The sequence below is a fragment of the Malurus melanocephalus genome, unplaced genomic scaffold (assembly GCF_030028575.1).
Source record: "Malurus melanocephalus ecotype Western Australia unplaced genomic scaffold, MMel_1.1 scaffold_160, whole genome shotgun sequence".
Classification (NCBI taxonomy): domain Eukaryota; kingdom Metazoa; phylum Chordata; class Aves; order Passeriformes; family Maluridae; genus Malurus; species Malurus melanocephalus.
This window is the reverse complement of record NW_026623392.1, coordinates 899,851-924,171: the sequence shown is the minus strand read 5'-3', so window position 1 is coordinate 924,171 and position 24,321 is coordinate 899,851. Positions and strand designations below refer to the sequence as shown.

The following is a 24,321-nucleotide window of genomic DNA, read 5'->3' as shown; positions in this document are numbered from 1 at the left end:
TCCTCGCTGTGTCCTCACGGTGTCCTCACCGTGTCCCCGCGGTGTCCCCGCTGTGTCCTCACGATGTCCCCCTCTCGTTCCAGGACAGACCGGTGAGTGCAGGGCCAGCCCGGGCCGCRTCCCTCGGCTCAGGGGCACGGCGGTGGAGAAGCAGCGGCTGTGTCCCTCTCTGGGGTCACAGAGATTTTGAGTGTTGAATAAATTTGTAGGGCTTTTTAGTTTGGTTTTTTTGTTTGTTTCTTTTGGTTTTTTGGTGGTTTTTTTTAGTAGTAGCAGTAGTTTAGTAGGAAAACTCACAAAAAAAAAATCCAGTAAAGCCAAAAGTTACAGCAAGAAGAAAGTCAGAAACTGGTGTTATTACATACTATTACAACAAAGATGGACTATCAAGGGAGTACCAGGGAGATGGACATCAGGGAGGGTACTTTTCTAGAATTCCAAGAAAAAGACCAGTTCTTTCTAGGCCTTTTGGCTTTTAACTGGAATACAGGATACTAGCTTGGAAAAGAAATCTGTGAGAAAGTGGTTAATACTTCTGAAGTAGGACCCAAGGACCACAAACAACAAACTCCTTTTCTTACTCTTTAGAGGATCCAGTATTGTGAGCATTTCCTTATATAATTTGAAAGAAGAGCAATTGGTACTCTTTGGTTCCTAAAAATARAAGTTTTATATTAGCACTTTCAGCCATAATTTAGTAACTTCAAACATCTGATGCCTTCTGTATTTTCAAGGATAACTTTCACAGCTTCTTTCCAGCAAACCTGGATACTTTGCACTGTTACCAGCTTTTGTTTTCCTGAGGGTGTGTATTTATTTTATTTTTTATATCTAACAAAACTTTGCACTCCTAACAAAACTTTACAACTAGTCTCACAGTTTCAGTCATTTTTTTTTTTTCCTCCATTGTCAAAGCAACAGAAGACGCCCATTTTTTGTCTAATGGGAACTCCTCACATTTTGGATTATAAAGACATCTTGATTATTAATCAATGTAATAATGATAATATAATCTGAGTGCCAGCAACAATTTCTACCCTTAAGTTACACTGGGACCACACAAGTCAGAGACAGAGGAGAGGCCATGAGCAGTTAACCTCAGTTCCATAGTCTAATACATCTTAGTAAGTGTCCAACTCATTAGACAGGGATAGAGTGGCTCATATGTGTAATTAATTATTGGCAGGTTTGCTTTCAAAAAGGTGCCAGATGCTATGCATTTCCTAGTTGTTATCTGGATCTCTGATCTATAATGTTTCCTGCCATGTTAAACATCTGTTCAGACCATATTTCTGCACACAGTAACTTCAGTAAATCAAGAGTTAAATCAAAATCGAATGAATGTGTATCCTCTTTCTGGTGTTTGTAATGATATCCCTTTAAAGATGTCAGAAAGGAATATTATGTGAAAGAAAAATGTTCTGTAACTTGTGTTGGGGTCATTATAGTTTGAAGATTTCACTGTGAATAAATAACAGAGGCTTCTTTTGTGGCACCTGCTCTTCAGTTCTCTGAATTGACATCTGTCTTGTCACTAGCAGCATTCTCTATAAAAACTCTAGAAGTTGCAAAGCTTTGAATCTTGTCTGAACTCTGTCTGGAGTAGGCATAAATAAATAGGCAGATTTGAATAGACATTTAAGCCCGCCAGCATTTCTTTGTTCCTATCATACAGACTTATGGAAAACTGGTGTTGTTTTCTGTCTCTATATGCGCCTGACTCATTGATAYTTTTAGTAAAATCCACAAGCAGTCCTGAAGTGTGTGCAGAAACATGATCACACTGAGAAGCTTTTCAGAAAAATACTGTGAGCTAATCATACCAACCATAGATAGAGAATTTCTTAAAACAAATTTCTGACATGCTAATAAACAACAGTTCAAAATTAATGAACTTTACTTTTTTTCTGTTTATGAATTAATTACAATGTGTACAGGCAGGTTTCCAATCTCAGCAGTATTTCAATTTATATGTATTGGAGGATTACATGCCCTGTTTTAAAATGACCTATGGTTTTCTTCATGGTAAAAATCTGATCTCGCAAATTGCTTGCAGACATTCATAAAGTAAAAAAGGAAAATACATAACTTACTGAAGAAAAACTTTATCTGTAAATCATTATTCTGACTTCACTATCTAAATAGGACTTATTTTCAGACAGTTGTGTGATTTTTCTGGGATCTTTTTGCGAGTCTTTATAGTGAAGATAAAAAGGAATCCATAAATAGGAATCCTACTACCACAAATTCAGGAAAACTGTCCTATAGAGGACTGAGTCAGGAAATTAACCAGATTAAACTGTACTGTGCTAAACATGCAGCATCACTTCTTCCTAAAGAAAGAAGGTATACCTAGGGCACATGAAAAAGGATTGGGATGTAGCACAGCAGAGAAGAAATACATCATGAACTTAGCTTTGAAAATCAGTTCAGAGTTCCTGACCCAGTACAAACCAAATATTCCATAAGATTCCTCATCCTCACTCAACAGAGTGATCCTGTCCAGGGAGACACCTATTGCAAATGACACTGACCTCTCCACAGAAAGTTTTAACATTTGCCTTGATTTCTAACAGGGATTCCCTGATGTCTAATAGGGCTAAGTTCCTACTGCTCTCTCAGTCCTGCTTTATCAATTGCTTTCTGTTCCTTATGCTGCAATGCCCATAGTGTTGTACCAATCCAGTATATTACACAGCTACAAATGAATCGGGTGTGATTCTTTTTGATTTACTATTCAGTTTTCCATTCCTTTACTGAACAATGATGGCATAYCTCAAACAATAGAGCAGACCAATTATTGAAGGTGAGTAAGAAACACAACCTAACCCTAACCCAAGATATTATAGAGTATCTTCTTTCTAAACAGATATTTATGTTTGGGAATACTGTGTAAAACCAGCACCTTTTGAGCAACCTCAGTTCAACTGGCTGAAACTGGCCAACACACTGAAAAGTTATCAAGGGACTAAAAGGCAGATCCTTCTCACCCAGTGTGATCACATAAATTCCATGTCCTCAAAAAATCACATTCAAGTACATATACAGCTATGCCGTCATAAAATTGCAAGAGGTCTCTGAAATCTGAGACCCAGCCATAGCTGGCACTAACTTTATATGAGGCTTACCTGAAAAGACAAACTTCATTATGCAGAGGAAGGAGAAAATGTCTCAAACTAAAATGAGCTTCAAGGTATAGATTAAAGAACTTCTTATATAAAAAATGAAAATCAATTTATATATTCACACACATCATCACACATAATAAAAAAAWTAGAAGAAAGTCTTACATGATGAAGTGACATAAGCACTGACCATCTTTGAGAAGAGAAAATGATTTATTCTTGACTGCATCTACAGTCAGCTGCAGAACAAGGAAATGAAACTAGTGGGTTTTTACTGATTTCTGCAGGTGGCTAGCTGACACTGAAGTACACCTGTCTATCACCATGTGAACAAATGCAATCATGGCAATGTTAAAGCAAATTAAGGCTAATGCAGACTATCATTTTTTGCACAATATGGCACAGAGAAAATGGTGATTCACATGTTCAAAAGTTGCAAAGAAGCTCCAAAAGCATCCAGAAAACACATGATATTTTTCCTCTTGGGAAGCTGATTTGAAGATTATGTTTAGAAAGAATTTTTAAAATAGTCATAACGACTACAAGTAGCATCATTTGCAATACTTGAGGGTAAACCTTATTAAAGTTTTCCAATTATAGTTACCCTCATTAGTTATTCTGTTGGTGAAAGGCTAAGGCAACCTGTACTATTTAACTTTTTATCTCTCCTTCTCAATACATCGAACATATCAAGCTCCTTACACTGTACTTCGTGGAGTTTATCTCTCACCCATCAGTCACTCTTGTGACCTGCTCTCTTGTCACCTCTGCAAAGTGAGTTTCATTCTGGATGTGCTAACTGTAGAACAAGATAGTAGGAGATTTACTAAACTTGTTCACAGAAATRAAATCACCTCCTCCTCCATTCTTTCAAGGCACTGGACAAATCTTTGTTGCCTCAGCACCGGGGTRAGGAAGCCAAGTATCCCAATTATTTTGGCAATCGTTCCACTCTTTGTGTGGCTTTGTCCCTCATTTCCAACCCTATAGGATGGATCTAAATCTGTGTTCTTTGCTCCTAGAAACTGCACTCAGCATCTGGTTATGTTGAAATCTGGCTTTTTCTTGAGTTTTGGTTAGTCCAGAAAATGTATCAACATATCACTCCAATGCAATGTCTTTGCTTCTCATTTTGTATTTCTTCACCTAAGTGCTTGATTTTGCCAGAAACAATTCAACACTGTAAAAAACACTGTTAATAAAAATAGCAAAATAAGTTCAAAAATTGTATCATAGAAATGTCAGTACCATGATTAGTTTAAGGTTTTATTTATATGCCATGAATTCAAGTTAATACAAATTTTTAAATCATTAAATTATTTATTCCTTTTCTCTCTTACTTGCTAATATTTATTAATTATTTGTTCAGAATGTGTCTCCATGCTGTGCTATAGACTGGTAGGGCAATTACCATAAGTCTAATTAGTTGAAAGAAAGCACGCCTGGACATACAAAAAATATTTTGGATGTGGCAGAGTGAGATAAAAGAATGAGAGACTTAGATACATACAGGGGAAAGAAAACTCTGCAAAAACATTAATTTTTCTACTTTACAGCATCTCTGCTCCTGAACACAGTAATACAAAGTTCTGGAAAGTTTTTAAGAGAAACACAAGGGGCATGCTAAGCTCAAAAAAAAGGAAATTTTCCCCAGAAAGTATAAGGGATTTACGGATTACCATGGTATCTTAAGGAAAATAGCTGTCCTGTTTTTCCTAATACAAGTATTCAGTATTCTTCAAGGAAATCAGAAACTAATTGGGTCAATACTGGTAGATGCCACAACGATGTCACACCTGTGGTCTTGAGGAGCTTTTAAAGTAGTATAATTTAGCACCCAAGTTCTATCTGCAGCTTCCAAAGGAATGTTTTGGGCAATTTTTTCAATTGTTTCAAGAAGCCTCCTGTCAAACACATTTTCATAGGGCCATGTGGTAGCTAATGAGGAGAAACAGATTCTGCTCCTATCAGCGCAAAAGCATTCTCTCTGTCATCTGATTTGAATTGTGCCCTTATCAGAAACATATCAAAGGTACACCAAGGAATTAATCAGAGATCCTCTGGAGAAGGGCTACCTGGCTGACCTTCTACCCAGCGAATGATATAGCAGAATAAAAGCATTGGTGAAGTTTCGTTGGTACTTCACTCAAGAGGAGGGAAAGTGTTCTATGTGACAATATTTCAATCACCGACCTATACTTACACTTCAAGACACTCCAAGAAAAGCTGTTGCAGAAATACTTTTATCCATCTGTGCTTGACAAAAGGAGGATATAGCTCTCCTTTCGGCTGCAGATCAGATTACACTTGCCTGTAACATTTTCACCTAAAAGCTAGAATGTTGTAATGCACTTTACATGGAGGGAATTTGCAGACCATATGGAAACTAGTTAGTGAAAACATATCTGTGCAAGTGTTAAATGGAACTCCRTAATGAGCTCTGCTAAGCTCAACTATGTGACCTACACATATTGCATGTTTGTTTCCAATTAGTTTCTATATGGACGATTTTAACCTTTGCAACTTCTGTTCTCTGAGGCATTGGAAGAACCTCAAGAAGAACTTGATGAACCATAGCRGTGTTGGACTGGTTCTGGTATACTCTTTTTAAAGCTATTTGCATTCAAATGCAAGTAAGTCCCTTCTAACCCATCACTGAGGATATTTTCCACTTAGAAAATATTTTCAGAAGTTGATGAAACATTTGAAATTCAGTTGAGTGTAAGATACCTTTGAAGAAATATTTAGTTTTGCCAAAAGAAGAAAGTAACTATTTCAGTAGTTAGTAATTTGGTAATTTTAGTGGAGTAAGTAGATGAAGAGCTTTACTAATAAATATATTCTGTAATGACAGATTACTATTTGATATGGTTCCTCTGTTATCAGTCATATTTGGGAATTCACCAGAACAAACAAGAAAAATGAACAATTTCAAGTATTAGTGGCCTAAATTTTTGATTTAGACTGACCAGACCATTGCAGCCTGTACATTTCAACCCAAATCAAAAATTATATGGAGTATAATTTATTCAAATAACAGATCTTCCAGTCCTCCCTGGGACAGAATAATCATAAAAGGTGATGCAAAATGACTGCAAGATTTTTCAACAAAAGTTTGAGGCAGATGCACTACTACAAAAAGGTGAAATCATAACTAAGTTGCACGCACATTTCCAACAATATATTGACAAGATGTACCTTAAAGCATCAGATACTCTGGAAAGTTTGCATAATTAACATGGTTTAGAAGATTTAAAACTAATTTTGTTTCTACTCCCTTTTATTTTGTGCTCTTTGGTATGCAGAGTCGGCTACAAGACTGTGTACATTCTTACTAAATCTGAAAATCATTTTACATTTCTTACACACACATGCACAAGAGCACTAGAAAGAGCTTCAGGAAAAAAGCGCATGCTATGAAGGATGTCTGACAGTATTCAGATTTTGGCAAAATCTGATAGGGAAAAAACTTCATACCATAAGGAGGTTTTGAAAATCAACAAAGAAGGAAGGGTATTATTATGTCAAGCTTGAAAGTACATGCTTCWTAGAACTCAACAGGTATTTTTATGGTGATCAATTTGAAAGACAGACAGCACCTTAAGATTTAATTATATGAAGTTTATTTGCTCCTTTTTGATTCTTATAACTAAAACCTTTACATATAAAGTAATAAATTAAACTATTGCATGCAAAACTGTCAGGTTGATTACTGCTTGTCAGTAAAAAAAGAAAAATCAAAATTCAATTATCAAAGCCCCACAGGAGTTTTCTGCACTCTCATATTTTGAATAATACCGCTGTTTTGCGGAGTCATTACCTGGAGAACTCTTTCAAGTATTTCAAGGTTACCATTGGCTTTCAGTAGGCAATGACAAGAAGTTTCTCAAAGAAAATCAGTATCAGACTAGGAGAAAATTTGGTTATTTCTTTCAAAGGCAACTGAACTAAGCAAGAATTCAGTTTAGTTGAGAAAAAGGGTCTCATAGAGGCAATGAGGAAAGAAAAGATCGAAAGCACACAATAACTATAAAAGCAACTCTCTGAATCCTCTGTTAAGAAGAAAACAAACCCAACTATTTCAGAAGTGGTAAAAAGAAATTCAAGTCTGGCAATGTACAAATCCTTGGCATCCTTGTTTATTTTACTTCACAGATTGTTACGGGAATAAATTACTGGCTTTTTAGAAATCAGGAATGATAGAGTGATTGAAGAGAAGGTTAAACACAACATTAAAGAAAAATAATGGGGAGGATACTACTTGTTTTAGAACTCAGTGTTTGGTTTACAAATGTTTCCTGATTCTGAATTGGGTGGCTAAGTCATAGATGGGACAAAATCTGGAATGATATTCTGAACAGCTATGAGAAACATGTTTACAAGCCAGAAACAAGTCAACAAAACATATTTCTCTCTGGATAAGCCGTAAGATAAAATACTGCCATGTAGTTGTGAGGTTCCTGTGACCTCTACCTTTTCAGTCTTTGTCATATGCTGGGAGGTGTCATAGCCTTGTTCATGCCATAGATCTGAACAAAGACGAAACAAGAATGGCATCAAAKATTTTTTTTAATCTGTAAAAAAACTCAAGTAAAACCCAGACAATTTTAGTCATATTTTATAAAAACTACAGTGCAATTAATCAATTGCCAAATGGAAAAGGATAATGCCACTACAATTTTTTCAACCAACTTTACTGAAATAAGAGATCTAAGAATCTAACCCCTCAATTATCTTACAGTTATCTCAATGTGAATCTCAGACCATTAACTTTAGGTGTCATTAAGTGAGAGGTGTAACTTACAGCTATGAAATTAACTATATAAAATATCTGCAGCTTCTGAATATTACTCAGATACTGTACCATTCCTTGGTATTTTTAAACAATAATATTGTTAAACAATAATACAACAAAAGAAGAAAATGGTCTAGGAGATTTCAGTTACAAAATATAAATATTTTTAGTAAGAAGAGCCAACATTATGAGGCATAATCATGGAATTACCATAGGAAAAACCCTACACTAATATTTAGGTAAAACACATATATCATAGAAGCAGTTTTGGAAATTGAACAATTTGGAAATTGAGCTGTATTTTTTTTCTGTGTAGGTCATCACATATTATAAACCTTGTCAGAATGAGACTTTTTCCTCTCAATAAATAACAATACTGTGTGTAACAATAATCCTGGAAGGAAAAAGTTACTTGGCTGAATATGTTTCCCTGAATAAATGATCCGGGAGCTCATGCAATTTCCCCTTTAACTATTCTGACTGCATTAGTACTGATCCATTACTTTCTTCACAAGCTTGACATATTGCACCAAATTTGCATAATTTCTGCATTATTTCCTGCCTCATTTATGAGGCATATTTTCTAGCTATGAAGTAGCTGTAAAGACAGTACATAAACCCCATTAAAATCCTTGAAATGTTTAAGGATACTTTTCTTTTAAAATCCTCACTTTTTATTCCACCTCTAGGGACAACTCTTTATCTGCTTGTGAATCCAATTGACCTGCCTGAGGAAATAACAATCCTACCGAATACAGATACATGCATCAATAATGTTGGAGCATGCTTTTCCTTTTACTTTCTTCTGTGGGAAAAGTTTACACTTTTTAATTGTATTTTCATTACTTTCTCAAAGTCAGGCTGAAGCATTGAATTATTCTGAGGAGAGGAAAGCAAACTRTAGAGAGGATTTTGCATTATAAGGTGACAGGGTATATCTTTACACAGCATCTCAGGGAAGAAAAAATCAAGGGTACAAAAGCAATCACTTTCAATGTCTTTAAATGAAATTAAACACAAGGAAATGAAATCACAATGTATTAACAACAGATTAATTTATTTATCAAAAATAGTTATATAAAGTCTAGTGAAAATAAAAATTTTTTCATAGCAAATGAATAACTAAAATAATACAATCTTATAACAGAAACAGTACCTTCAATCAACAGCTCTTGTCCATGACTGCCCAATAATGTTCGGGAAAGGAAAGGGGCAAAATCAACAAAAATTTCTCGCAGGAGAGGGGCCACTTTTTCTAAAGCTCTTTCAAGCTTTGCAGTGATGCTGTGAAAAAAACAGAGACCATGATTGGAAGAACACTTCACAATAGAAGTTAAATGGTGTCAAATCACACTTTTTARAAGTTTCTATAAGTTTCTTTAGAAAAGAGGATGATCATAATTTGATTAAGCTTTACAGTTTTTAAATGGCTTAAAGTAAATGAAAATACCATGTCACAGTCAGCAGTGTATCGGCCTAAGAAATTCTAAAGTATTCACAGAGTACTCCAGAACAAGTAGAATTTTTATTATCATTTTCAAACATGAATATCTGACATTCTTGTTATCAAGTATAACTCTATTTCACCTATCACAGCCAAAATCTGATTTTACACACATTTGAAATCTTGGAAAGAGAATATTTTTATTCACCCCACAGAATCGCAAGTGATTTGCTTGTTTATTCAAGCTTTCAAATAACATTTGGTATTGCAGGGAGAACATGAGAAAGTGTTGTAGCACAGATATCAAGAGAATCTATGTTCTTTTCTTCAACTTTGAGGGAACATGATCCCAGGTAAATCACTTTGCCTTTGCATGTGACTAATCTGCCTGCTGAGGCTCTTTGAAGTGTGGTATGATGCTTAATTTTTCCCTGTACAAGGAGAAGAGGTGTTGTGACTTCTGTTTTACTCTTAAATAGTAGAAATAGTATTACTTTTTTTGGGGATACAAACTAGCAATATCCTGAGAATGACAGCAGTGTGATGAGGACTGTACCCTTTAAGGATCCTTCTTCCCTTTTAAAATTTGACAAGGTGTAACACCTTTGCCCTCTGGAACTCTTATGCCCAGATTAAAAACCTGCTGTATTATCATAAAACTGTTACTTTAAAATGGAAACAAACTTACATACATAGTCTGGTCTACCAAGAATTTTTGCTGTTCTTTTTCAGACTGCTGATGGCTGAAGGGATTTTCACTGTGCTTGCATTATGGCACCAATTATTACTGGCATTCAAAAATGCAATTATAGGAAGAAGTTACATTTATTGACAGAATCTAAGAGAATGAACACTGAAATTTAAATTTTATACTTTACTTACTATCAATAAACACTAAATAAATGTGGATGTTTTAACTCAGATCACTTGAAGAGCCCTACATTTAAAAAGAAAGCTGGTGGTATAAACACATTGGAAGCTTTCCTTCACTAGCGTTAAATTATTGTACTGAATTTCTATAGCTCATTTTCCTTCACTGTGCTGCTTTCCATTTGAAATTGAGATAACGATTTTCTAATATTCTAAAGGATGGACACATATCACCAGCCTTTTAAGGCTGTTTTAAAAAAAGAAAATTTGAAGTAAACATCACTGGTGTAAAGCCTCTGTTGACTGTAGTTGAAATGCAGGTGAATAGCTTAGAATTTTTAATTTGCAACATGAACCTATCCCAGGGTTTTGCTAAGGAGAGATAAAAACCCTCCTAGATTATTCTAGACTTACCTAAATCATGTTTTAAAATACACTTTTGCTGCAAAATGTTTTATAAAATCCCTAATTTTAAAGTTAACTCTGAAAATTCCATGTAAAATAGAAAAAAAAATAAAGTTCAAATGTTTTTAAATTAAGATCAATTTTTATTGAAGAATCAAGCAACATTGGAAGTATACAGATATGGTATTAACCAACACCTTGGATGAGCTATTGATAAATATCTTCTTATCAAATGGACAGCTGATGAATCTTGTTTACTATGGACACATTAACGGGCAATTTGGAATAATATTCTGTAAAAAAATGACATCAAAGTTTAGTTCTTTTTAAAAATGTGTATCTAAAGACAGAAATTAATATTTAAATGGAGAAAGAAGAAAAGTTCCCAGAGCATTTACATGGTGAACGCTGAGTAGAGTTCTGGTCCTTCAGTTCCAAAAAGAACAAGCAAAATGAAGAAATAAATCTACATAGAGACTGCAAAAAAATTTTTAGGGAAGTTGGTGACTGCTTTTTCTGTACTCACTCATACAGATGAGAGAGACTAAACTGATTCTACAGCTGTTTCTAACATTATTATACCTTATAAAGCAAACTGTGATCATTAGGGAATTCCCTATGGAGGTTAATGTAACTATTTTTGACTGAATGAAGAGATTTTAAGGGTTTTTTGTGAAGAAATAGTATCTTTTCCCCTCTCTCTTTCTGGACCTTCAAAGAAAATAAATTCTTAATAGCTCCCAAATTCAAGATTATTTAATTTTCAGATTAAAAACAACACACATCAGAAAATAAGCTCTATACAAAAATATATTGCATATAATACATATTGCTGTAATGTTCACTATAAATTAGATACATTTATAACTTGTTTCTAGAGATGTATATATATATAATTTATATATAGAAAGCTGATAAAACGTGACAGAAAAGATTGAACGACCAAAGTAAAAAACACTTTTGAAACTGTGATGAAAAAGACCAAATAATCCAGTGGAAGGTTTGTGCTACCTCCTGCTAGAATTGGTCACAAGAAAGTACAGAGAGGTGAGGGTGTACACCATTGTCCCACTCCCAAGTATTCTACCTTCCCAACTTCATTCCAAGACAAACCCCTGCCTCCATATCAAGACTCTTAAATATCTAAAAGTCCAAGATCATTCTCCTCCTCRCTTTCCTCTGCTTGGTCTACAGCCATAATCAGATCTTCCTATGCAGTTGCTATAAGGGAAGGCTTAGATACGTTAGCTTTTGTGTCACACTCTGTCCCCACAAACAACTCTGATTTTTAATCTCATAAAAGCCATAGCATAATGAATTTATATGACAAAACAAAAAAATACTATCAAAATAAAGGTTTAGTTGTTTCTTAGCCAGAAGAGTTGTAGTGGGGAGGGAAGGCAGAAGAAAGGAGAAAAAGCTCAGAAGACATTCCTTGGGTTGATTACATTTTAAGTTGTCTACATTTTATTCACTTATTTCAGCTACTAGTCAGAGTGCAACTACATCTGAGTTCAAATTCTGAATTCAAAATATTAATTCCAGATTTTGCAGCTCAAGCTTTTCTTTGATTCCAGGACAAAAATTTTAAAAATGCTTGCGAAAACACAAGAACATTGCACTTGTTATAACAACTGAAAAAGAAACTAATGAATGAATCAATTGAATTTTAATATACCTATTTAATTTAAACAAATTTTAACATGCATATCTGAATTTTGAAAAATATTTCTCTGTGAAGTGTTGTCCTAGCATATGAAGACAAGAAGTAAGGAGTGGTTTAATTACACTACAATTTTATTAACTTGCCTTATGAAACTGTCAAGCAAAAAAAAAACCATCATACAAATGACCATAATCTCCTTGAACATTTGCATCTGTTTGGAGTGGAACCAACATCCCTTCTACCTTCAGACTGTGCCCGCACCCATTGCTATGATTCCACCTGCACAGATCATCTGACCCTTTGGGCAGGACCAGAAAAAAATGGAATTTTTTTCACTGTGTGTTAAAATACTGAAGCACTGATTTTGTTGTTGTTGTTTTTAATGGGTTATGTAGGGCTCCTGATTGAGGTTTACCTCCTTTCCAGTTTATTAGGGAATGAAATCTCTTGTTCATGAGCTCTGTTATCTCATGAACAGCCTGTGAACACCTGGCTTGCTGTCTGCACTCCCATGTTCTTACATCCGTACCTTGCAGTGCCCAGCCACCTAAGGGACACTCGGCCACTCCTCAGTATGTCCCATGTCAGCTTTTTAAGGCAGATATATGTGCACTTTGAAAAGGTCAAAAATTTGTCTTTGAAGTGCTGCAGCTAAGCCTTTACACAGTTATAACCTATTACACCAGATATTTAATAGGAATTTCAGAGGGCCTTTTCCTGGCTGCCAGTCAGGACAAGAGAGGCATCAGCCACCCCTGGCATGAGTCTCTGCAACACCAGCTCAGATTGGGTGCCCCATTTAGTGACCTTCACAGACACAAGTCTGGTTTTGTCCTCTCCCATCTAACACAGGCTTTTGTTTGCTCAGGAGAGGTTGAGTCTCTCTTTCCACTTCCTAGTGTTCCATTACCAAACTGCTTACTTTCCAATTTGTACTAGCATCATTGAATAAAGAAAAAAAAAACCAGCCAGCTGAAAAATTACTTTAATCAAGTTTTARTGTCTGGCATAGTTTGAACAAGTTCATTTCTTTAGTTGAAAAACTCAGACTTTTCAGTGAAGTGTTATTCTAGTGTACACATTCTTAGTCTTTAGTGTATAAACACTGTGCATATATATATACACACACAGTATATTACTACAGTAATGCACATTAAATGAGCTATTTTTAACAGCATTTTGGAAAAAGAAATTATAATTAATATTAAAAAATAGAACTTGTTTACCTCATGTTTTCAGCTGAATCCTCTGGCATTGGAGCAACAGTTTGGACAGCTGGGAGATTTTTGCTGGTAGCACCATTCACAAAGCTGGATGATGAAGAGGAAGAAGAAGATCCTGAGTCTACTGCACCTGCCCCATGAAAAACAAAAACCTTAGCTCAGTCTTAAGAAACAAAATGTTTAGAAGTTTATAATATAGTCCTTGTATTATTAACTTACTTCTAAATACAGAAATAATGTTATTTATTCCAAAATAATGAAAAACTTTCCATATGATTATCATGACAATTAATACCTTAACTTTGCTGGTATAAAAATAATAAGCTTAAAATCTATTGAAAGTCCAGCAACTTTGCCTCATTTTTATTATTCCCAAATAATATTCCAATGTTGAAAATAATTTTACATCATCCTGTAAAGCAAGATTGTGCTACACTAAAGGTATACTTATGATGAGCTTGAGTGGAGAATAGAATTTTAAATATTTTTTTCAAGTATTTATGTATGCACATTTGGCTGTGCAGTTGCAACTACAGGCAGAAAATAAAATGGAAATTAAAAAATTACAAAGCAGATAGAAAATGTGTATCACTTCAGGAAGTAATAGTGGAAATTAGTGTCTGAGGGGTGTTAAGACTCTAATTACAATTTTTCTGTTTCCTTCCTCGATTTAAGGAGAATTGTAAAATCTTAAAAGTAGGGAGGGCAGTGGTGGCAACATTTCAATGGGCTGTAAACAGCTGCCCAGAAATAAAAATGCACACAGAGCATATATTTATCCTTCAAGTGATCTGGGTCAGAGCTGAAGGCTACACTTAGGCTCTAAATGCCAATCTATCATGCTTGCTGAAACAGTGCTGTGTGTTCAGCCTCTCTGAAGCAAACCAGCAGAGGCTCAGAGAAGCCATGAACAGTGAGAGTGCTGTGATAAATGCTGTCCCTGTTCTGCACAGCCTTTCTGCAACACATCACTGCAAGAGAGGGAGATACAAACAGTCTTGTAGTTTGAGTTCAAAGGCTGAGGGACTGCAGTGATACCAGAGAAGAGGCTGACAGGCAACAACATTTATCCAAGTTAGCAATGAGGGGTGAAGACCGCAGTTTAGAAATCAATGACATCATTYTGGCAATTTTCAAAAATGATTATTGGTAATTCCCTGTTTCTGGTCAGTTTTAGCAGCTGATAGTTCACTGTTCTTTGTATTACAAAGGTATATATTATTTTTAAGTTTCCTTCAGAGATCTACAAAGCATTTATGGTTTCTTAACTGCTTAAGCAGACAGCCAGCAGTGAAGTAGAGGTCAAATGCTGTTAAGTGTGAAAAACTCTCTGTCAGCTGGAATGAGTTCTTGTGTTTTATTGAGTTCTTGTGTTTTATTTTTTGGGTTTTGTTTGTTTGTTTGTTTGTTATGGGTTTTTTTTGGTTTTGTTTTTTTGGTTGTTTGTTTGGTTGGTTGGTTTTTGGTTTGGTTTTGTTTGGTTCCGCTTGGTTTGTTTTTGTTGTTTTGTTTGGAATTTTTTAGGTCTTTAGGTTTTTTTTACTGATAAATGAATTAAACAAAAAAAAGTATCAAAATGCAGCAGGATTAACTAGGTTTGCTGACATTAAAGCACGCAGGTGAGGTTCAGGACTTAGATTAGAAAATGATTTAGGCTGTTTTTTAGTAATGAGCTGGGGAGATGGATTGTGCTTTACACTKTGTGTTCTGACTTGGATTAAATATAAATTCTAAATGTACACAAACATACTGGGAAACACTAAAATATAAGGTAGGCTATCTCTCCCAGCCTAGGAATCACAGCAAGTTAATTGAGAATAGGATACCCTAAAACAGCTTAAGCCTTTACTTATATATGTTTCTGTGTGTGCATGTGTGYATTTGCATTATTTACATATTTTTATTCATATATGCATAGGCAATACATATTTTTATTCCTTCTTCCCTTTTCCTTCTGAAGGAAAATTTTCTTCATTAAGTTTGTTAAAAAATGCAGTTGCTAAATTGTTCAACCAACTAGGCTTCCAGAAGGTCCCACAGACGTAGAACTATCAGATCAACACAGAAGTAAGAATCATGATATGAATTACAGAAATCCAGTCTAAAAATCTATAAAGCCATTTTCTCACATAAAAAAATGAAGGAACAAAACCCATCTTCCCAAAGATACATTCACAACAACTAAAGATGTGACATACATCTCATTAAATCATGACAGTGACATTGACTGTGACAGTGATGGCAGATGGAATGTAAACACTGACTGCAACCCATGAATGAAAAAACCCCACCTTTCACATAAACCCAGCACAGAATATACCTGTATATATATATACAGATATAACTGTATTTCTAGAGTATCTGTGACATACTGTAAAAACAACTGTAAATAGGTTTGGGGGGACATCTAGTGTTTCTAAAAAATTGCATTCTGTTTCTTTTTTAGTATAGCAAAAAAAAAGTTGCTGTTCAATTAAATTCTATATACTACTTTTAAATCATTAATAATATAGATATTTCATAGATACTACTTTAATAGATATTATTAAATCATTAATAATATAGATATTTCATAGGAAGTATCCAGATACTTTGTCTATATGTCTCAAAAACTAACATATGAGTCACTATTTTGACTACTGTAGACATTGTTTGATTAAAGGCAAAATGAGCATTTTAATCCAATATATATTTAAATATTTTCAATGTAATATTATTTTTAAAAAGCCAWCCTTAATATGTCTAGCATTTCTAAAATATTAATACAAAACTCATATCTTCAAAAATTCAAATATTTGTATAATGCTTTACTAAATAATTCAGCAGATATATAGTTGTATTTGAACCTCAAACTGGCTAAAATTCTTTTCAATCACTACTTTTGGTTCAATCAAGCTAATCCATAGATTAGGATCAAAAACAATTTCATYAAAAAAGAAGGAACTGTAAGATTTGTCTAAAAAGGAGCCTTTATCCACAGTGAAGGTAGCATGGCTTCTGCAATACTGTCCTCTACTACAAACAGTATTGGGGAAATGACTGGTTTTAAAACGCTATTATTACAAAGAAGAAATACTACATTTCAGTGAGAAGAYTGAAAACCTTACTACTATTCAATAYCATTTGGAAAACAAGGTTTTCAGTGTAAGATATTTCTTGCACTACATAAGAATACCTAAAAGAAAATCCATTAAAGATTAAGAGAAGTGTCTACACAAATGGAACTGTTCAGAAATGTGATAACATTATTGAGAGCATTTCTTCCTCCTCAGGAAAATCAGATTTTAAGATTTATTTTTTTTAATCCTTAGAAAAATCTAAGTTCTACTACCAGGTGTTAAAGGTAATCTGCAAAAGGAAAGGAAAAAGTGTGCCTTCATTTTACTCCACAAAGCAGAAGGATGCTAAAAGCATCCTCCTCTATTTGCTTCAATATCAGGGAGATTTTCATGTTCTCAACCCTTGACTGAAGTTGTGATATCCTTGAGGATAGCTCCTGTCTCAAGTGCTTTTGCTTATTTTAGAAAGAAAACACACTATAGCCAGACATTTCAAAGGATCTTAAGTAAATATTAGTTGCTCTTAGTAAGGATTTATTTCATGATGGAAACCACAGTATCCATTGTCAACCGGCTCCTTCCTGATGGAGAGACCATTATTAATATTATAAATAATTTAAAAATAAAGTCTACTTCTTCTTCTATAGGCCACAATAAACAACTACTGATAAGACATGAATTCAGTTATATTAAGTAGTTTCTTACTAAAACACCTCCAAAAAAGAGCATAATTTTCACAGACTAATAGTCATTGTCCAAAATATTCACACCTTACCATCTACAATATGTTTATTAGCTAATTGTCTTTATTTTCTTTGATCAGAAGGGATGAACTGGTATGTATCACATAAACATCCTCTACTACAAAGCACTGGAAAAGTTAGCTCATTTCAATTCTGAACTGCATTTACAAAACAATATTGAGGCTATTTATTAACTTATTTAAGGCTGTGCAAGTCCAGTGTGCACTCTCAAAGATTATAAACATAGACCAAGAGAAAACACTCTTTAATAATGGCCAAGGTTTAATCTTTGCAGGTTTTATTTTGGAACTACAAAAAAGAGCAACATGAAGATGATTAAAAAACAAAACACCACTAAAGGCAAAGAAACAAAAAACCAAAATCAAAATGAGTATCACAAGAATATTTAAGGACAATACCTGTTGTATTAATCATACTTTTTGGTGTAGCTCCTGTTGCAGCAAATATATTAGGTGTACTACCCGGTGGCAATCCGCTCCCAGCTGTGGCAGCTCCCACGGTGGTAACAGCCAGACTACCTGGAGGGGGTTTCTTTACTGGTACAACCACACTCCTGTGGAAAAAGAAACAGCAGATTAGTAAAACTACACAACAGAGACAGGAAGAGCTTTTTGTTATGATGGGCTCAGGCTGTTGCACGATGCCATTGCATTGCCATTATGCAAGACATAATGCTGTAAATTTTCTTAACCTTTCTGAAATAGGGTAAAACTCTGTTAACAGGCCCAAACACCATTCTCCTGTCCTTATTCTGCAGCTTCATGTAATTCCAGGAACCTAATTAGTCTTTCAGTGCCCACAAAATGGAAAGACTCCATCACTTCAGTATATTGACAACAMCGCTATCAACTGTGTAACACTGCAATGTGTTCTAGATTTGCAAAGATAATGTTAGATGTCAGAAATTTTTCCAGCAGACTAGAAGACTATATGCATGTAATCTTAAAGACTGTGAATCTATTGATCCTAATAATGATAATATTTTTTTGCCTTTCATCTGAGCATTTGAATACAGTAGGTTATTTCTCAGTACCATGAACATACTTATCTTTCAAATAGAGGTGACTAAGACATACAATTTTAGATTCAGCCTTCTTTCATCTTAATCTATACCAATAGCACATGATGAACACTGAACAGCAAAAATGCAACACTGATAACACTTACTTCACAGTATTGATATTACTAAGGTTTAAAAAGCAGTCTTGAGAATCTGAAGCTTTTAAGAAGAGAACAGGGCTTTCGTACACAAAATCCAACATAATATCAAATATAAGGAGACAACATTTYACTCAAACAAACACTTTTTGACCTCATCTTAAATCACACTGAGGAGTTTTTTAAGTGTGAAGGCCAAAAGACTTCCTCTTTGAAGACAGTATTTTTTTCAACATGGCCCTCACAGAACAAGCAATTATATTTACATTTTTCTTTTTAATATTTCCATTTTTCTATAAAACCCTCTTCTCCTTAAAAGTCTGTTTTCAGTGGCAAACCTTAGTGAAAAACAGACCTGAGAGAAATCATATTTGTATAATGTGTATAATAAAATACTTTCATCATTATGTACACTTTCTGTCTAAGCAGATACACTCTTCTTTAAAATTAATCATTGTGATAAAAAAGAGCAAGAAAAGGCTATTATTTAGGGTGATTAGGCCACATTTCGTTTAAGAACTTCCTTAAATAACTCTTTTGTTACACTTTTGTGTAAATATGATGGCATCTAATGAATCATAGGGTGTGGCCCAATGTTTTACTGTAATGTACTTTGTTCCTGTATATCTAAATCCTCTGTCTCCCTGGATTTTAAAGACTGGTGGTGACAGTGTACAAAACAGCCCATAGCATTTTCTCCCTCACTCTCTTCAGAGTTAACAGTTAAAGTCTCTGCATTCTGAACAACAGTTTTGCCCCTACCATGAAGCACATTCTGTTAGAGAGGTAAGTTCAGCCATGTCAATGGGTTTTTGTCTCAGTCCATTTACATTAGAAGGAGATGAGTTTGAACAATTCAATAGCTACTGATTAAGATAAGTGACCCTACAAATAATTTCTTTTGTCTATGGTTAATAATCTTACAATCATTGTTCATATGAAGTTTTACCTAGCAGCAGCTACAGCTGAATAAAACTGGGTCTACAGAGGTTACATTAATCTGCTCCGTAATACCATGAAATTTCCTAAAATTAGCTCCAATCTACATACAAAGATCTGTAGCTCAATTAATACTTCAATCAAATATTTGAATTTGTTTTATAATACTGAATAAATATTCAAAAGCAGAGTCCCTGTAGTGTCATAGAAACCCAAGAAGAAACTTAGGACTTGTTTCTTAAGTATGAGTGTCTCCAAAGTATGTGAATTTCAAAAGAAAACTACTGTCATGACCACCACCTTTGTAGAGAATTGCAACAGGAAGAGTGAATGAAGAGTAAATGGGAATATTTGTATGCTGGGGCACAAGAAGGAAAGACAAAGGAGGAAAAGTCATCTTATACAGGCCTTATGTCGTGGTTTGAACTGGGCCAAAAGCACCCAACGACGTTCTCTCCCCACCACCAGAGAGGCAGAAGGGACAGAAAAAGCCCAATTAACACTAAAATTCATGGCTTTCAGATAAMATAATTGAGAGAAAGATATGTATATGCTCCAGAAAATGGTCCGACAGGCTGAATAACTTAAGTTGCATAATATTTATTACTAAAAACTAGTAAAAATACTACAGCACTGGGGAGGGGAACAGAGATAGGGAAAAATTTACAAGGAGAAGAAAATAAAAATTGACATTTTAAGACACCTGTTATCCTTTCYGGGGGACCCGTCTCTTTCTCAGATCATCCCTCTCCATCCCCCCCATGTCTTCCCTCACACATAGGGGACAGGAATGAAAGTCTAACATAGATCAAACTACTCATTATGGTTGTTGTCCAGCATCAYAGGAGAAGTGTTCTTACAGTTCCAAGCTGTGGAAGGTCTTTTTCCAAGAAACAGTCAGTGTATAACTGCTGATGGCAAGGGATTCTTTTCTTTACCTCGTGGGAGAAAGGAAAGAATGTTCTTCAAGGCCAAACTGTGTTATTTTGGTAGTGTAAGGCCACTATCACAAATCTCCTGGCAGAATAAGCATCCWCTTGCTTCAGATGTAAGGTGAGGACACCTCTTCCCTCCCCACAGACCACAATTTCTTCTTAGCATCAACTCGCWTCAGACGTGAAGGGGGGAGGGGCAAGCCTCTTCCCCCTTTTTTGGCTTCTGATCAGTTCAGTCCAGTCATCAAAGGCCAGGTTGTTTTGTTTTTTTTTCTCAGAGCAAGGCTGCTCTCTTTTCTATACAGAGAACAGCTTGTTTTCTCCATGTCCGAGCACCACAGCAATGGCACAGCACCTTGTATTCTTCTTACTGTYATCTTGGGTCTCCATTTTTTCTTCTTACATCTCCTCACCCTCCTGCTCTGTTTTTCCCCATGGCATGATACTAAAACTAAATACTAACAACTTAAAAACTACATGGTGGCCACCCCTATCTTGTTTTGAATTCTTCTTAAGTACAAGGTAATACGACATCACAGAGGTGTAACCAACCTGTGCAATTGGCCCAGGCCTGATGAGCAGCCTGTCCATCAACCTCAGAGCCATAATGGATTGGCTCTAAAACACAGGGTGCAAGGCTCCTTTTGCTGGAGAAGAAGGAGAAAGCTTCTAGAACTTCCTCACAGGAGCCATCTTTGTGGTTTCTTGGTCTCATCCCCCCACCACCAAAAATCGGACTGAATAAAACCAGGACACCTCATATAAGCACATGGATTAACAGGCAAATGTGTAGCTTCACAAGATAATCTGACCTTGTAGAGAAAACCTGTGAAGAGTGATGACTCTTGGGATTCCAGATTGTGGGAAGGCCAGAGAGACTGTTGGCAGGTCCAGAAAGGTAAAAAAAAAATACATCCAAAGCCTGGAAAAAGTGGCCAGCATACGGAGAATACAGGAGATGTGAGGAAGACCTGACAGCTGTAATCCCATGCTCTCTGTGCCACTGGAGCAGGTCCTGGACCTCCTGTCTGGATGCAAGCAGGAAGGATGCCTGACTGCTGAACAGTCTCCTTAGACACACACTCATTCCAGTGTTTGCAAATTTGAGATAGGGTGAGTGAAAGACATATATTTTGGTTTTATTTTAAGAAAAACAAATTCCCCCTCATATAAAACAAGTTATTGGTATCTGCTAAATTGCCAATACAATCACGGCAGTATTTCCTAATATCCTGCTACTTTTCTAAAGATGAAGCTAAATTCAAGGTCTTCCTCAAATTTAAACAGTTCAGTGGTTTTTCAGGGTGTCCCAAAGGTCCCCTGACTTTCCATGGCAAAGACCAGATACGTCAGCTTTAATTCTCAGAYGTAATAGAATCAGTTTGACTTGGAAGAGACCCTTAAAAGTCACCTAGTGTAACCCACCCACGTACAAACATGCTGCAAATGCAGATTCTTTTCTTATGACTGTAGTTTAGGACTGAAATACAGCTTCTATAGCAAGAAGGACAATCCTTCCCAGATCCCACAAATGTAACACTCCACTTATGGTTGGTGTTGTTTTTTATGTCTAAATCACCACATTAGGATAGGTTAGTTCCTATTAAGTAACAAATTATCAAGAAATATCAAGAGAAACCTCTCTACCATAAGAATAGGGAAAAATCGTATCATCCCAGATTGAAAGAAAAGGCAGCCTTCTGACATGTCATATGTGGTGACCTTGTCAAAATGTCTCATTCCTACTGATACAACAAAATACAGTGAGTGTATACGGAATGACATCCAAATGAAACAGACAGTAAAAACTGTAAGAACAATACAACAGAGTGGTCAAAAAAATGTGCAAAGCAATAAGAAGGACAGCAGAACAAGAAAGGTGACTGCCCTTCAAGTAAAGAAAGTCATCTTTTAACCAATCTCCACAGCATATCTCCACTCCAACAGCATACACTGTGAAAATAGGCAAATAAAAACAAATCAGACTTATGAAAGAAGTTTTATACTTGAGCATAATATGATTTGAAGAAAGAATTTACTGTGATAGATGCCTTAAACGTATTTGTCAGGCATTCAGGTTTTTCTTTCATAAAGGAGCAGAAATCTACAGACTAGAAGAAAAGGTTATATAGACTTCTGTATTTCTTTTTAGGCCTTGTTTTGTGCAATATATTTCAGACTTCCTTAATGTTCCAAACTGGACCACAGTTCTGTGAATCACATCATCATGATCTCAAATGATTCCCAGTGATTTACTCAGCAAAAATTTAATAGTAATTGTCTGTAGAAACCGATTTTATTTCTGTATTCACTGGGTGGTTTACAATTCAAGATATGACTGTGGCTACAAATCACTGTCCCTTTACTCTGTGGGTGTCCTTTACCAGTTTTAAACCTGAGCCTGAATTCATCGTAATTCATATCATGCTTAAGATGCAACCCACATACTACTTATGCATTTCTGGTTCATTAAATAACCTCAGCAAATAGCTACAGATTTCTTCTGGGGTTTAGAAATTTGCATGAAATAACTAGATAGAAAATAATACCATTAATGCACTGAACTGCAAAAAGAGAAAATGGAAATTAAAAAAAATATCAAAACAACCCACTACTTTTTCAAACTGACTTTACTTAAATATTTAGCTACACAGTGCTGGTGACAAACAAAATAGTTTATGCAGCTCTGTATTTTCTGTCTTTCTCCATGATTCACATTCTGTATCTCTTCTCCATTTTAAAATTTAAAGGCTTTCCAGCTTAATCACTCTGGTCAACATAAAGGTCAGAGATAAGCCCTCAATACTGGATGTCTTGAGCTACCTATCTGAGCAGCAGCAATTAAATTAGAATCACTTTACTCTCTTGTGGGATATATGAAACCTCCTAAGGCTGAATTAATATTCCTGCTCCTCCTCTCCTTCCCCACAGCAGCAGAAAGCATGAGGATTTTTCAAATGCCTTTCAAAAAGCAGCACAGATTTCAGGCAAGTTTTTAATAAAATTTCTCTGCATCAAACAACAACATCTTCAGAGGTTTCAGAAGAAATCACATTAGAAAGTGGGTAGTAATTTGTCTTCTATGTTACATGCTACATTGTTTCTACAGCTAGATTAACTCAATCTCTGAAAACAAAGTTTAATATTTCTTCTCTGAAAGTTATTTGTATGGATATATATCTTGTTACAGATCTAGTCCCTTATGAAACATTCACCCTGTTTACTCCCTSTTCTCCCATTTCTGATCTGAGCCTGTAACAGTACTAATACATTCTGAATCCTACTAGAGATAACCTTCTGTTAGGCAGGCTGCATTAAGATAAGATACATCTGATATTGAGGAGGAAAGGTTTGATTCAGGGTAAACAGCCATGGAGAAAGAAATTGGATTAAAAAATTGTGAGGTATACAAATGAATTATAGAAGAGATGTGGAAGACTCACAATAGGGTAAAATCTTTGGGTTTTATGCAAATGAAATATTAGTGCTGAATGTCCGTGTGTGATGGATTCTTTCAATCATTTCATATTTACATATGCACCAAACCCTTCAAATCTTAAAATATATTAAATCATTCTAATCTACTAAACACAATTTGCTTGTTTCTAACTAGGAGAGAGCAAATCATGTCAGGTGCGGTTTTATGACAAGGACATGAAGATCATTGATCCTCACTCTTAGATCAAGCAGAGGAATAAGTATTTGTTCACAAAGAAATTCTGTCCTTTGCATTCAGGAGAAATTAGCTGGAGTATCTAAAATGATCTAAAATATAGACAAGAAACAAGGAAAACTTTAAAAGATAAAAAGCTAATTGTCAAGCAAGATTTATAAATGGTCTTGGCTAAACAGAGAAACAGGAAACATTGGAAGTTTAACAAGTCTGAAGAAAGCAAATATAATCTAAGTGAACATGTGATGTATTAAATGTCAGGAAC

General features: G+C 35.2%; 1 protein-coding gene across 1 annotated transcript in view; it reads right to left on the bottom strand.

The window, feature by feature from the left end:
• Nucleotides 1-8,594: 8,594 nt before the first annotated feature.
• LOC130576884 (neurobeachin) overlaps nucleotides 8,595-24,321 on the bottom strand; it is a 205,026-nt gene continuing 189,299 nt past the window's right edge. Inside the window, exons 32-35 of the mRNA XM_057371857.1 lie at nucleotides 17,750-17,904; nucleotides 13,532-13,658; nucleotides 9,077-9,204; nucleotides 8,595-8,665 (exon numbers count right to left, since the gene is read on the bottom strand). Of these exons, the coding sequence (XP_057227840.1) occupies nucleotides 8,595-8,665; nucleotides 9,077-9,204; nucleotides 13,532-13,658; nucleotides 17,750-17,904 (481 nt within the window). The remainder of the gene's footprint in view (nucleotides 8,666-9,076; nucleotides 9,205-13,531; nucleotides 13,659-17,749; nucleotides 17,905-24,321) is intronic.